The sequence below is a fragment of the Syngnathus floridae genome, chromosome 1 (genome assembly GCF_059516105.1).
Source record: "Syngnathus floridae isolate MCC-2025c chromosome 1, RoL_Sflo_1.0, whole genome shotgun sequence".
In the NCBI taxonomy this organism is placed as follows: Eukaryota; Metazoa; Chordata; class Actinopteri; order Syngnathiformes; family Syngnathidae; genus Syngnathus; species Syngnathus floridae.
The window spans coordinates 17,591,375-17,606,245 of record NC_142413.1 but is presented as its reverse complement, the minus strand read 5'-3'; the positions used below and the strand labels follow the sequence as shown (position 1 = coordinate 17,606,245).

The 14,871-nt window shown below is 40.0% G+C and overlaps 3 protein-coding genes and 1 long non-coding RNA gene across 7 annotated transcripts in view; 2 read left to right on the top strand and 2 right to left on the bottom strand.

Moving 5' to 3' along the window:
- dock2 (dedicator of cytokinesis 2) overlaps positions 1–3,023 on the bottom strand; it is a 121,704-nt gene extending 118,681 nt beyond the window's left edge. The window contains exon 1 of the mRNA XM_088380318.1: positions 2,656–3,023. Within this exon, the coding sequence (XP_088236444.1) occupies positions 2,656–2,695 (40 nt within the window). The 5' untranslated portion in view covers positions 2,696–3,023. The remainder of the gene's footprint in view (positions 1–2,655) is intronic.
- tlx3a (T cell leukemia homeobox 3a) lies at positions 1,278–5,057 on the top strand. 2 transcript variants are annotated; one of them, XR_015859355.1, is made up of 3 exons: positions 1,278–1,870; positions 2,681–3,031; positions 3,612–3,747. XR_015859355.1 is itself a non-coding variant. In XM_088380349.1 (3 exons), the coding sequence occupies exons 1-3, from the start codon at positions 1,465–1,467 to the stop codon at positions 3,793–3,795; spliced, it is 828 nt and encodes a 275-aa protein (XP_088236475.1). In that variant the 5' UTR covers positions 1,278–1,464; the 3' UTR covers positions 3,796–5,057. The 2 variants fall into 2 exon arrangements, 1 of the variants encoding a protein (XP_088236475.1); XM_088380349.1 differs by having other exon boundaries at positions 2,681–2,918; positions 3,612–5,057.
- Positions 4,793–14,871, bottom strand: part of kcnip1a (Kv channel interacting protein 1 a) — a 33,515-nt gene continuing 23,436 nt past the window's right edge. For 2 of the 3 annotated variants that reach the window (XM_088380370.1, XM_088380378.1), the window contains exons 2-8: positions 9,788–9,912; positions 9,064–9,133; positions 8,907–8,977; positions 8,736–8,843; positions 7,808–7,912; positions 7,469–7,531; positions 4,793–6,215 (exon numbers count right to left, since the gene is read on the bottom strand). In XM_088380370.1, coding sequence (XP_088236496.1) covers positions 6,168–6,215; positions 7,469–7,531; positions 7,808–7,912; positions 8,736–8,843; positions 8,907–8,977; positions 9,064–9,133; positions 9,788–9,912 — 590 coding nt within the window. In that variant the 3' untranslated portion in view covers positions 4,793–6,167. Of the gene's footprint in view, positions 6,216–7,468; positions 7,532–7,807; positions 7,913–8,735; positions 8,844–8,906; positions 8,978–9,063; positions 9,134–9,787; positions 9,913–10,875; positions 12,621–14,871 lie in introns of those variants that run through there. The other variant, XM_088380362.1, reaches the window with a different exon arrangement.
- On the top strand, positions 8,774–11,760 carry LOC148404375 (uncharacterized). Its single transcript, XR_015859363.1, has 3 exons — positions 8,774–9,220; positions 9,809–9,967; positions 11,001–11,760. It is a non-coding gene; the product is annotated as an uncharacterized LOC148404375 (long non-coding RNA).

Below are 14,871 nucleotides of genomic sequence, written 5' to 3'. Positions count from 1 at the left end.
GTAGATGTGTTTTTTGTTCTTTAAGTTTTGGCCAGCAAATGCGCACTGAGCTATTAAACTCCACCAAATAAAAATGCATTAGTGGCCAACTCTTTACAACAGGTACCAAATAAACCCACCTTGTCAATAATTGAACCTTGTGCTTTGTTAGAGTGAAGTAATGTGATCTCCTAAAAAGGCCCCTGCCGCAGCCAAGGGGCAAGCGCATTAGTCTGTCCTAGAGACAAGTTGGTGGAAATCTGATTATGGGGCCAATTTGGGCACGTGTTCCATTGGATGTGAGAGCTCAAGCAGCTTCCAGAGGCGCGAGCACTTCATCTGAAGTAGCCCATGGCCGTGCCTTGTCAGCTCACTCAATGTGGCTCAAGGCAAGCATTCGAGCACTCTGCCAAGCGCAATGGGCATGCTGGCGAGAGCTTGACTTTTAAATTAATGGCTTTCAACATCTTCTGTGCACAATCAACTACATATAAAGTCATTAACATATTTCATAATAATAATGGTGTGAGTGACATTAACTCAAATAAACAATTTGGCACCATAGGATTTTTCTCTATACCAAATCAAACAACAATATTTTTTACCTTAAAAATAAATTTGTGTAAGAAAAATGCTGCACTTCATTTGGTAGTCCATGCCAGCAGAATTGAATGTACATATATATATATAAGAGCTGCACATGGAAAATGTCCCCAGTTTATATTGACATCGAAGAAGATAGCTATAATTGTTCTGCATTTAACAAAAAAAAGGGATTTGAACACTTGGTATTGGATAATTAGCAGAAAAAAATATTAGAAACACCTCCAAGTATGATTAAATTGAATGGCAGCTCTTATTAAAATGAATCAGGTGATGCCTGGTTTATAATAAAATAACCTGAAATGACACTGGAATACTATTTTGCATGTTGCACTGTTATAATAGTGGAAAACGAAATATCGACAGTCAAATTTAAGCAAAAAGTTGTTTGAAATAAAAAAAATGGACTGCATGCAATTAAATGCACTTTTACATCATTAATAAAATACTTTTTAAAGTATTAGCTGCAACTCTCTGCTTCCACAACACATGACAATCCCTCAAAATGCGCCTAGTTTTGTAGGTAATAATTCGCTCATCGTGCCAAATTGACGTCCTACTTACATTAACATTCAATCAGTCATCCAGCTGCCAGCCAATGAAAGGTGAGGAAAGCGAGAGGAGGAGGAGGATGGAGCTGTCAGACGCTGCGTTTTGGGAGGGAGGAGGATCAGGAGGATGGAGCGCCACAAATGTCCATCAAAGTTTAACAAACGCCACCACAAGACGGCTCAGTCCCTCCAAAACGGCCTGTTTAACCCAAAAAGCTTGGATGCGTCGGATAGACATGGAGACTTATCCCACTTTTGGACCAGTTTGACCCAGCTGTGAGTCCTCCAGAACAACAAGAAAAAAGATCTACTTTCAACTCGAACCGCCGAGATGGACCAAGCACCGAGCCCTCCTCCTAAATCGACCCAGCACGAACCCATCAGCTTCGGTATCGATCAGATCTTGGGAGCCGGGACGGAGTCAGACAACGGGCCCGGAAGACATCGCAATGTAAGCGGCGGGGACGGTTACTACAGCTTAGGGAGCCCGACCGGGAGCAGCGCGCCTTCCTACACGGCTTTGTCCATCTCCCTGTCCGGTGTCATGCCCCCGGCGGAGGCGTCGGTCTCGTATGGGGAGAGCAGGAGTGTGGGAAGCCGAGGAGTCATTCGAGTGCCAGCCCACAGACCTATGGCAGCGCCGGGACCGCAAACCCCGGTCCAGAGCGCCGTGCCGGGCTTTGGGGGTCTGTGTTTCCCCTGGATAGGAAACCGCTTCGCTAAGGAAAGAATATCCGGTAGGCCAGCCGTTCCACTAGCTGATAGATATAAAATATGTTGTATATACAAAATGTAGATATTTATATATAATTTTAGCGACTACTACTGAATTGATCGCTCCACAAACATCATAAACGAGGGCATGCTCAATCATCCACTTTCCGTTTTTTTTTTTTTATTAGTGAAAGAACAGCACGTCACTCATCCAGGTCTTAAATAGCTACATTTGATGTCTTTTTGTAATAGATTTTAAATCTCCACAAATACATTGAAATGTAAGCCATTTCATAATGAACTAAAATGGAAACTCAGAGAGCTTCATGAACAACGAAATGTTTTTCACGATACAAAGTAAATGAACGCAAATATTTCCTTTTGTTTAAAAAAAGGGTGGGGGTTAGTGTGTGCATTAAAATCCCTTAATATTTCCTAGTGTTATTTAGAGGGTGAAAATATATGTCTTACTTGTATCTGACTTCGTTAAAGCATTCAAAATACAATGTCAAGATTCAATATTAAATTTATCATGTAAATAATGAAGACCATGGTAACACATTAAAATAATTTCGACTTTCGCTCGACTAAAAAAAAAAAAAAAAAAAAAGCAGGGTTCTAACTAAGAAATGTATACTCAATTTAATAAGAGCAATTCTGTAGGGCAATTTTAAAAAGACAGTGTGTTGGAGTTGCGTAGTAGTTTAGTCAGTGCGGCTACAAGTATGCAATGTGCGCCGTGTGATAACTTGTCAATGTTAGGACCTAAATATTTTCTACGCTGAATTGTGTGGGTGCTTACACTCACCGTGTCTTTCTCTGTCCTGATCCAGCGGCTCTGGTTCCATTCTCGGTGACGCGGCGGATAGGCCACCCGTACCAGAACCGGACGCCTCCCAAAAGGAAAAAGCCGCGCACGTCCTTTTCAAGAGTGCAGATCTGCGAGTTGGAAAAACGTTTCCACCGCCAGAAGTACTTGGCCAGCGCCGAGAGGGCCGCCCTTGCCAAGAGCCTCAAAATGACCGACGCGCAGGTCAAAACCTGGTTCCAAAACCGCAGAACCAAGTGGAGGTGTCTATTGTTAACTCTTTTTTTTTAAACCGTGTCTTGATGTTAACTTTTTTTTTTTTAAACCCGCGTTTGAAATTGAAAACGAGCGACGTGAGCCACGTTACAATTACCAGGTAAATTGTACAATTTCCTGTTCATTGACCTCGGTGACACGGAATAAAAACACAGGGGTTTTTAAGTGTGTTAAAAATAAAAAATAAGAACAAAGGGGCAAACCTCTCAGCAATCTACAATTTTCAGATTAACGTTGCACAAGAAAACATTTTAATTAAATTATATAAACTAACAAATACGCCCCCCCTTGCTCTTTTCCGGGATTGTATAAGTGCACTCATAACTTGAGTATCGACAAACGCACATTTTAAAACTTAAAAGTGTGTCAAGTGAAAAAAATATTGAAAGATATAACAAATACATGTATTTTTGTTTATCAAAACCCCTCAATGAACATATAATTTAATGAATGAAGTTGTAGTTTCATGCTTAAATGCTTGCATCAAATAACTCTTGTTAATACTCTTGAGAGAAATGGATTTTTATTTGAAAAGAACACTCAAACAGTTTTACCAAATGTTAACAATAATTCTCTTAACACTCGCACAAATTTATCATGTTGGCTTTGAATGTGAAACTTTTTTTTATCGCCTGTCTTATTATGAACTTATTTTAATATTTGATTTGCGCTCGCGTTAGGAGGCAGACAGCGGAGGAGCGGGAGGCGGAGCGCCAGCAGGCCAATCGGCTCATCCTGCAGCTGCAGCAGTCCGCCCTGCACAAGTCCCTGGGCGAATCCGCTGTGTCTGACCCGCTGTGTGCGCACAACTCCTCCCTTTATGCCCTGCAGAACCTGCAGCCATGGGCCGAGGACAGAGAGTAGAGACGTGACACCAGACTTCGAATCGATGGGCGTCATCTGTTATTCCCAATAGGATGACGAGATCCACTTTTCGGTGCGGGGGGCCATGTGAGAACAGTAAATTTGCGAGTGAACTTTGATGGATGGGAAATTACAAGACAAATAGAGGACGTCTGAGCAGTGAAATTAGACCTTGCACATTTTTGGGGGTGAGTGACGTCAATCATGAAGTGAATGGGACTTCAATTTTCACCTCTGAGACTTTTTCATATCCCCACCACCACCACCACCACCCTACCCCTCCCCGCTCACCCAAAAAAATAAAAAAATAAAAGGACCGAAAGGGGCAAAAACCTCAAAACGTCTAATCACGTCACAAATCGTCTTCCAATCTGCTTGTATTTGTCCTGTTCAATCGGGAGATTGCGTGGCAGCAGGTACCAGCCAGCCAAGTGTGTACACTGAGGTATCATAAGTCAATATCTCATTAAATCCCGAAAATTTAAAGGATACGACATTTAAAGGTTTTATGAGCCATTAGGCTCATATATGAAAAGGGTAACGGCAAATAAGGTGGACACATGCACTAAAATTGACTGTGCCCTGCTAAACCAAACTTAAAATATTATTCACATAAAGGTTTTTAATTATACTGCACTTAAAGCCTCACTTGGGCAAATTTATATAAGGATTTATCCCATTTATTTACGCTGCACTGGCACAATCACTTGTATATATATATAACATTCGGTGCACCTAAAATGTTACACAATAAATACAAATAAAGAAATTAAGAAAAGAACAGGCTAAATGCTGGATAATAAGGGTGATGCATGTTCAGTGTGTATTTGTCCTCATAAGTATGTTAATATGGTTTGTTTGTTTGTGGGCCATGAAAGGATGTACAGTATTCTTTTTTGTACTTTTATTGTGTGGACAACAGTACAAATACAAATGTTTTGTGAGCAAATTCTTTCAAGTATCGTGACACCAACAAAAGCCACAAGGTAACCCGTGGTTGTTTCTTTAAAAAAAAAGTTTATTGATAAATATATCCATTTTTTACAACAATTCAGCACACAGAAGTTCATTCCAACAGGTTTGATGTTGTCCATCAATCTGTACTTCTGCCCACATATCTGGATGAGCTGCCACACCGGAGTCTGTTCTCGTGAGAATTTAATAGGATTTGTGGTGGAGTGAATTAGAAATGGAATGGGTGCTTAAAGCATCATTTTTATTAAGACAAAAATGATAATAATAAAAAAAAGTCCTCTTCTTCATTTTGTGTAAAGTAATATTGTGCTGAAATGTGGTGTATAGTGTTACTGAAAAATCCATCTAGAAAAGTCCAGTTGTAAACTTTTGCATGATTTTCTATCAAATTCTACTGAGAACACAGTGGCCGCTGTGGTAAAGCACCGAGAGCAGAGGTTCCATTACGTCCCCACTGTTCTCTCAAACAATGGCTCAAACAAAATGGCTTCTGAAATAACAAATCAGTCTCATTTTTCTTCAAAAAGTCACATTTTTGACATCCTCCCATACAGTTGCCGCTTCCTCACAGTGAAAGTTTTGGTCAACGATGTTGGAAATTCCAATCTGAACTGTTTTTCCATACTAATCTGTCTGTTTCGCTGCACATACTATGATATTACATGCTCCAACAAATGTCGTTTTATTATTCAGGAAAACAAAAACGTCACATAGGACACACATGCACCTTTCAGAGTCCTTCTCCGACTATGTGCCAAAGTGAACGTCCTTTTGCTGACCGGCCAAAGCATAACTGCAGGTATTATATTTCCACCTACGCTGATTGAGACAAAAAGACACAGACGAGCAGCAACGATCCCTTTCTTGAAGCAGAAGCAACAAATAGAACATTTAATCCAATATTGTTACAACAGTGAGACTCTTAACGGACACCAGCGGGAACACGCAAGTTGCTCTCTCTTCATTGATGGCTGTGGCAGAAATTGGGTGACGTGTGAACCCCCATGACTGCCCTATTGTATGGCACACTTACTTAAATAGATGCTCCTCCCTGCATGCATGACAATATTGCTCCATTTTTTGGGGGGGGACTGACAGAGATTCACAAAGAGCACAATTATTATCAACCACTTGAGTCCTGCTTAGTGACTGTCCACTTGTCCGCTCATTAAAAAGTCAGAGGCTTTACACAAAATGAACACTTAACAATGTGACGGAAACAAACAAAGCAGGTACAATTCTGCGGGACTTTTTTGAGCTCTATTGATGTCTTCACCCTGTTTCAGTGAAATACCTTCCATGTTGTTTAGTGAAAGTGGAAAGTCACTTTGTTTTAAGTATACTTTTTATGTGCTTCGTTCCACTCCACTTGGCCACGGCCTTCTTCCACTTGATCTCTAGATGACATTTTCAAAGAGTTGAAGAGACCTCATGATGTTTTCGTCCTGTGTAAAACAAGAGCATAGAGAAGGGATGAGGGCAGTTCATCTGACAAGTCATTTAGTTGACTGGCCGCTAGAGGGCAGTGTGTAAAACATAATTATAAACAAGCCTCAATCCTTCTATACAGTTAGAATCTAACTGTATAGAAAGATTGAGGCTATAAATGTTGCCACATTTTCTGTTGACATTTGCGGTCATTTATAGTTAGAAACAGTCAGAATAGCTGGAAAGAAATGGATACTTTGACACAAGGGAAGATAGAAATATTGGAGGCACCAAACGCAGTGCAAAATGAGGTCCAATCCAATATTATTTGAACAATTTTATTTCTACAATTAAGGATTACTTTAACAAAGTGTTTATTATACCGTGGTTCTAGTTTATACCACTAGTTCACCCTACAGCAAACCAAAAAGGACCTAATCAAATCTGTAAAAATCAGGCGACATGTACATACTGGAAAAATGAGTCCTGGATGCAATTTAAAATTGGAGAGACAATTATCTGCTTGACTGGGAGCCAGTTAACATTCTGTAGCAGCTGATGTTAAGTCTGAATGGTAGAGCCGCAAGAAGCGTTCCAACAATTCAGGTGGGATGTGACCGGGCTATTGACAAGGATGGCGATGCTGATGGGTATGAGGGATTGACTGTAGAATCTAATGTTTTGTAAATGGAAGTGTGCAGACCAAATGTTCTGTCAAGGATGACAGCCAGACTCTTAACCTGAGGGGATGGATGGAGGAACAATTGTTTTGGCAATCTGATTTTTGCAAGATTTTTGAACTAATAATTTAAAATTTATTTCATAACTCTGCCCCTGATCATTTTCGTTAATTTTTTTTGAGACATCTTCAACCTGTTGCAAAGTGCGGAAGAAAATGCAAATGTCTCCTTATCGGTTAAGATCCATCCCCAACATAAAATAAAATCTGACAGGATTGCTCAAAACTAAACATGATTATATTTTGTGCATCTTTTGTAATGCATCTTTTGCATTGGATCGCAATTGTTTGTCTGAGAAAAACTGGATAATGCATTATAAGAGGAATGGCACAGGTGTTCTAATAACGTGCAAGATGGTCCCTCTGTACCAGTGAGCGAGGCACATACAAACAATGAAGAAGCCAAATAGAATTCCGCTATGCGATTGTTTCACTCACACCTGCACTGAGTGCAAACCAACAACAATAACACTCTTTAACCAAGTTAGCAAGATTCTCAGGTTGCTGAGAAAAAAATCAAATGTAGAGTACCTCTTGACAAGAATAGATGAATTCATCAATGGTGACCACACCGTCTCTGTTCTTATCCATTTTCTGTGGAAAAAAAGCACACGACGCGCCAGGTTAACTTTTCAAATATATAAATGCAGTTTGCAAAACATTCCCATATATAACATTGTTTTTTTTGTTTTTGTTTTTTTGCACGGAAGAAAAATGTGTGGTCTTAGTTAACATATTTGCCTTACAGCTCTGAAGTTCTGGGTTGGATTGTGTGGGCCTTCTGCAGGAGGCTTTCCGACCATATTGGGAAAAGTGGTTTTTGATAAAAGTGATTGAGTGTATTCTTTTTGGAAGAGTTCATTTTGTTACCTGAAAGAAGGCATCCACGTGCTGCTTGTGTGCATCTGTTTTCAAGGCAGGGTAAGTGTACTTGCCCATCATGTCATAAATGGCTCTGACAATGTCTGTCATCTCCTGTAAAAGACACAACAAGACAAAAAAAAACCCACTTTCAACACAAAAATGGAAGTTGGACACTTCCTTAGGTACACGTCCGCAAAGTGATTACAAGAGCTGTATCAAAATGATGAGTGCTCAGTATTGAGTTAAATGCTGTAGATATTAATTCATCCATCCATCATTGGGGTCAGGTCGGAGGGAGGCAACATTCCCAACTTCCCTCTCTTCCAGTTTTTAAAAAGTATGTTGCCATTATATCAGAGAACCATCAAAGGAAAATATATTGCTTTGTTCTTGCAATTTTTATCTGCTTGTCTTTAAGCTTGGCAAACATGTTCCAGGTCGGTAGGTGCACATTTAATTGGTTTCGGGTGCTGCTTGACCTTGACTTTAAGTGTGAGCACATCATTTAAAATTTTGCAACACATTATGACAAATATGTCAGTAACTAAAGCTCCTGAGCTGTATTCCCAATGAAATTACAATGAAGCAAAAACTCTGCAGTTTTGGATGATGTTGTAAATTTTGGTTGCAGTTTGCAGTGTATGGTATAAAATTCAGAGAGAACATATAAACAAGTATTCACACTCACACTAGTGGAGCGTTCAATTACATGACAGGCATGTTTTGATATTGTGGGAGTACCCAAAGAAAAGCATGATAAAAACACGAAAACCTCAAACGGGATGTCCCGGAGCAGCAATTCAATCAAAGAAGTGCTAACCATTGTTTTACCGTGTCACTCTCTCATATTTCCGATTCATGTAAATGGTAAGAAAATGTGACATCATGTCCTTGTAGCAAACCAACCACAGATGTGAGCAGCCTGTGTCATCACCTCTTTGTTAATGTATCCATCTCGGTTGATGTCGTAGAGGTTGAAAGTCCACTGGAGCTTCTCTGTAATGGTGCCCCTCAGCAGGATGGACAGAGCTGTTACAAAATCCTGATGAAGGACAAAAAAGCATCAGACAAGCTGGAAATCACGCTAAGAAAGCCTGAGCTTTACCTCAAACTTGATGGTGCCCGATTGTGCCGTGTCAAAGGCGTTAAACAGGTAGTGTGCGTAGGTGCTAGCGTCTGCAGGAGTGAGTGCAAGGATAAAAGAGTGCATTCGTCATTGGACAAATATGCTGGTCAAACAACAACAACGGAAAAAGATTGACCTCCATGCGGGAAAAATTGGGAGTATATTTGCTTGAAGGTTTCCTCATTGACAATTCCACTCGGGCACTCCTGGAAAAGCACAAGCAATAATGACCTGTCACAAATGAGGAAAACATGAGAGAATGTGCTTGTGTGTGGCACGGTAAATAATGTGAGGTAACTAAAGCATGGCATATATAAACAAATGGCAAGACGCTGTGGCTGCTGTTTAATTATGTAGTTGAAATCAGATTGTTTACTGAAACCACATAGCGAATTTCACATGCATTTTGCAAAGAGACAATAAAATAAAAAGACATTAGGCTTACTTCAATAAACTTATTATGCAGAAATGCAATTTAAATGCTTTACACATGGAGAGAAATGCACACTCATGCGTGTTTTATTCTACATAGCCTCTGGCTGCAACAATAACTTTAATAAACTGACAGGATTAAACTTTAATTTCTAAGCAATACTTAACTATTAGAGGGATTTCGCTCTTATGCAAAATGGTTTCATAGCATTGTCACTGATCTCCATCATTAGGTACACTCTCATGATTAAATGAGGGAAAATGATTAGGCATGTTGGACACTAATGGGTTGATTTAAATTTACAATGTTTATTATTGTGGTTGGAGTTTGCAGTGAACTGCGTCATACTGAAAAGTGTTGAATCGGTTAATGTATGACAACTACTGCTACTTTCAGTGTGATTGATACGTGATGTGAAATGACGTACATTCTTGAACCCCCTGTACAGCACTTGGAGTTCTCTTTTACTGAAGTTGGACTGAGCCTCAAGCTGATCAAGGCCCTCTGGTCGATGGCACACCATGGTCATTTCCAGGTCGTCATCAGCTTTGTCTGGTGACAACCAAACAAAAGGAGTTTGGTTTACATCAATTTTCTTTAGGCTAAGGTCAGTTGAATGGCTCCTCCTATTTTTAACCCGCCATTATACACTCATCGCTGCAGGGGTAGATGGGAGAGGACAAACCACGACTGAATTTGACGAAACACACAGTGATGTGGCAATTCATGCTGAATGCAAAGTTATATCCATCGATCAGGCAATCAACGACAACACTGACTGTTCTTTTGCCAGTGCACAGTATTTTGAGTCACATTGTTCAGCAGTTTACAAAATTGAGTTGTTGAAGCAGATCCCTGTTCAGCTTCATTTGAGGGTCACGAGAAGACAAAGTTCATTGTGCACTTTCCGCTCCAGAGACAATTTCATCTGTGCAGCAGGTCTATTAATAAGCCTGTCAAACGTCCTTATAATCGTACATTTTTTATTTCGGGTCATCACAACATGCTGATTCGAGCATTTTCAATGTAATTCTTGAAGGTCAATGTTGAGCTTATAATCATCTCATTGAAAGACCCAAATAATCTCTTAATGTAAAATGTATAGAATCAACTAAATTATTGCCACACTCAGAGATGCGCTAATTCACGCACAATACAAGGTGACATGTCCTCAACTAAAGTACACTAGTATGCAATAAGCGTATGTGCATGAGCACAAATGCTTGTATGTGTGTGTATATATATATATATATATATATATATATATATATTTATTTTTTTTTTTCAAAACAATCTGATCGCCATGTGTAGGTCAATAGAGGTGAAGTAGACTGAATAAAGCAAGAAAACAGGAATGATTACAATCTTTTAGGATAATAGGATATATCTGTATGAACCGTGATAAATAAATGCAAATCCCCCAGTAAAAAAAATAACAAAAACTGTGCACTGAGAAAGTTTTAAGAAGTGCATGCGTTGCTAAACATTGGCTAAAAGTGGTCTATGTTGACTCACCTTCTACTGAGATGACTCCTAATAGGTGCAACATCTTGATTAGCCCACAGCATAGCAGAATGATTGCTATGGCTTGTAAACTGTTCTCACGCTGCTCCCCTTTCTCCATGTCTGTCACTTTCCAGTCAAGTATGTCCCTTTTGCCTACACCGTCTTCTCCATTTGTCACAAGCTGTAAGACTCTCGATGTCCAACCTCACGTCTACTACGTGACTTCTTCTTTCAACGTCACACCTACTTCTCACTACGTGACTTTTTTTGGACTTGATTAAATTGTTCCCCTCCTCTCTCATGAGGTGGAATCACCCAGCTCCCATGACACCACTCCACGGGGCATGTCCCACTCCTATATGCCGACCTTGGTTCTATCCTGGCGAATCCCATTCCATGTCCCCCCTCCTCTCTTTATTTCGGTCCCGGTGTCCTTCACTCTTTGGGAGCAAGGCAGTGACTCGAGGGTCCGGGCTGAATAAAGTGTAACAATAACTAAATCACCTTGTACTGATGTGTCTGTGCAAATGTGCAGGTGTGTGTTGGAGGAAAGCTCACTGTTTGATAAATTGTCCCATTAAGCCTTGTGTTTATCCCTGAACAACATGAGGCTGAATTTACCACGAAGTGACTCCTTTGCTGCATACTGACCAGTAACCAAGAATGTACCCAGTGAGACAGCATGACCGTTTTCTAAACTGTAGTCTTGCAGTGTAGAACGATGCAGTCTGCTAAAACCATCAAATGCCGGTAGAGGGCGGCAAAACGCAACATAAATTCTGCCAAATATTAGGGAAGATCTTGGAGGCTTGTTTTTAATATATTTATGACACAAATAAAATGCTAAAAATACTTTGTGACAATGAAATTGTTGTATCCTGCACACAAAATAAAATATTGTGGGTTTAATATCATTCTGACTAATAACTAAGAAAATGGTGAGCACTTTTCCAACAAACTGTCATGCCTCAAGGCAAACTCTGTTTTTTCTTATTCCATTGTCAGCAAAATCCTGCAATGCCAAGCTATGCTCATTCCTAGCCTTAACGTAAATTCACTGAATCCATATGCATTCATTCATTCATTCATTCATTCATTCATTCATTCATTCATTCATTCATTCATTCATTCATTCATTCATTCATTATCTGAGTTGGCCTCTTTTATACTGTATGGTTATTGAATCCACGCCAACTGCATGAAAGACAGCACCGTGATCACCAGTGTAGCGCTCGTCAGGAACTCCTCGTAAACTTAACATACAGTATTTCACTTAATTAAAAATATTTGGTGAGGATAAAGCAGTACGGTCCGAGTAATGGATGGATGGTTTTATTTACTACTATTGACAGAAGATACAAATATCCAGTCAGAGAGTAAACATCATTTTCAAGTACCACGTACCTACACTTTGTGATATTTTTTTGTTTGGCTTACTGGAGGTTGGGAAACACTGGCATCGACAAGATTCAGTGTGTCTAAGTAGAGTCAACAGAGGGCGCGATTGTATCAAGAAAAAGTATTGTCAATGGATGCTTTACTTCATATATACTGGCGGCACTCTCCACAGTTTAATGTTGCATCAAGGGCAACATTTAATTTAATTTGACCGGCATTCAAACTATGCTCAGCCATATAAATACCTTTTAATAAGGATGGTTGAATGCATTCAGGTTTAGCGCCAATAATCATTTGCTTGTTGTGACCACTGTGTAGCATCTCTCTGCTGAATTCATGAACAGTGTGTGGCATGACTGCTCTAACGCACAATCCTTAGAAAACAGTGGAATTGCTTCAGTTAGGACGAGTGAATGTGAATCAATGTGAATCAATTTGAGGGGGGGGGGCGGTAATGTGCATTAAGCGAGGTGCTGGACTGAATGAATGGAGAGTACATAGGGGGATTAAGGTGAATGGAAAAATGGAACGGAAATGAAAAGGTGAAGTATTCTCCAGGCAGGGTACAACGATTTGACAATCTGCAAAGGAACTGCAATGCATCATACTGTGTGTATATTATTTTTGGTTAGCTTGGTGAGACAAATAGAAACAGCCCTCGATCACTACAAAATACAACAACAAAAACACTGAGCCTACTTTTATTTGTAAAGATTTTGCAGTTATCATCATTGGAATGTGCAGGTGAACCTATGAAGTGGCTGATGAATGCAGACTTGAAAATGCTACAAACTTTGAGACATTAATCATCATGTCAACGGAAAAAACCCAAAAATTAATCATAATGCCACCAAGCTCACATTACTTTCTTTCTTGTTTTGTTTGACTGTCAATTTCAAATTCAATGGGCTATGATGTAATATGGCGAAAGCAGCACATTAGCCATTTATCTTCTTTCGACAGTCTGAGATGAATCATTGATTGCAGTGAGTGTCAGTGCAATCACTAACTCATTCATGAGTACTGAGGACCAAATGTAGCATTTCAAATTGTGAATAATTTGGAATGTGATGAAGCTTTTGCTACTCGAGTATCTTGTCATCAGGGACATTAAAGCAAACATGTTCCACAGGCCTCTGGTCCGTCTTTCTGAATGCAACTTCCACAATAAACTCGGAAGCCAAAGGTGTTCCATTATTTGATGCCAAAGACAATATAAGATGTTGAGTTTACACTATGAGTGAAATTCTGAACTCATTTCATCTGGCACTCGTCAGAGTGATTAAAGTTGCGTCTTGAATGTCAGCAGAGAAAAATAACGCCAGTCATTTCCCCCAGACACACCAAAGAAGAACAACATTTTTTTTTTCAATCTCAGCCGCCAGATTCAATCCATTTTCTATACCACTTGCCCTCATCGGGGTTATGAGGAGCTGCAGCGAATCCCAGCTGACGGACTGGTCACGGTCGATGGCCTGGCACAAGAAAATCACCCCTTCACGCTCAAAAGATAATCATTAATCAACCTAATATGCATGTCTTTGCAGTGTGAGAGGGAGCCAAAGTATGTGTGTGGACGATGGGGGGGGCATGAAAGCACGGAATTAATATAAAAACACCACACAGGAAGGCTGGATCTGAGGTTCAAACCCAGAGCCTCTCAACAGTGAAGCAGACATGCTATCCTCTATAACAACGTGCTACAATCTCGATTGATCTCCTTATTTTCTCCATTATCTATTGCACGCCCAAAATTGCTTTCCATTTTCTCCCTTTACTTCCCACTTACGTTTTATGATATTAGCATGAAGAGATTTAGCGTAATCTGCAGCACAAGCTATGGTTTGCCTTGACTCGCAATGTTGGAGGTTGATCTCCAAGAAAGAAGAAGCGTATCTTAAAAATAGACTTCAGCTGCCACAGCCCTAATTACAGCATGTAAAAGCTGCAAACGCAATAACATTTTACATCGTGAGTTTAGGATCTCTTCCACAATTTGGACGTTAACAATTTCACTGTTGCAAGGAGCCTAATTGAGGGCAGGCCATTGTGTAGGTAACAGAGCCACTTCCACTCATCCTCAAAGGTGACCAAGTACATTATTTCAAGGGTCGTGAAAACATCAAATAAAGCAGCCAGGCAAATAAAATTGTAAGCAATTTCAGGCCAGTTTTAAGACCTAGGCCTGATACCTCACAACTTTTACTGATTCCCTAGTGATTGAATTTCCATTTCCAAAGGCTGCCAAGTACATTGTATTGTACAGTCGTAGGACACAATTGGCAAAATTATACAAGATAGGATGCTGAAATAATGAGTCTACAGGAAGGCAAACCTCCCCAGCAGCAAAGTGAGTTAAAGAGTGCAAGCAGTGACGTCATCAAAAGTCCAGAACTGCAACGCATCGTACTGAGAGCTGTTGCTAATCGTGGTTTGATCCACACAAAGGGCTTTTAGGGCTGTCATAATATTCAACGGATACATTGTTGAGCCAGTATCTGCTGCATCTTCCCTCAAACAGGCACTTCTGAGTTTATTTCGTTGACCAGGTTTTCGCTCAAAACATTGATGCCTCAAGTCATATTTTCCTGTTGAAATGAATGGAAA

What these genes read in the sequence shown, in the direction of transcription:
- tlx3a (XM_088380349.1), top strand. Translation starts at nt 1,465, where the DNA reads ATGGACCAAGCACCGAGCCCTCCTCCTAAATCGACCCAGCACGAACCC. An exon ending in CGCTAAGGAAAGAATATCCG is followed by an intron (nt 1,871 to 2,680) that starts GTAGGCCAGCCG and finishes GTCCTGATCCAG; the next exon opens with CGGCTCTGGTTCCATTCTCG. An exon ending in AACCGCAGAACCAAGTGGAG is followed by an intron (nt 2,919 to 3,611) that starts GTGTCTATTGTT and finishes CGCTCGCGTTAG; the next exon opens with GAGGCAGACAGCGGAGGAGC.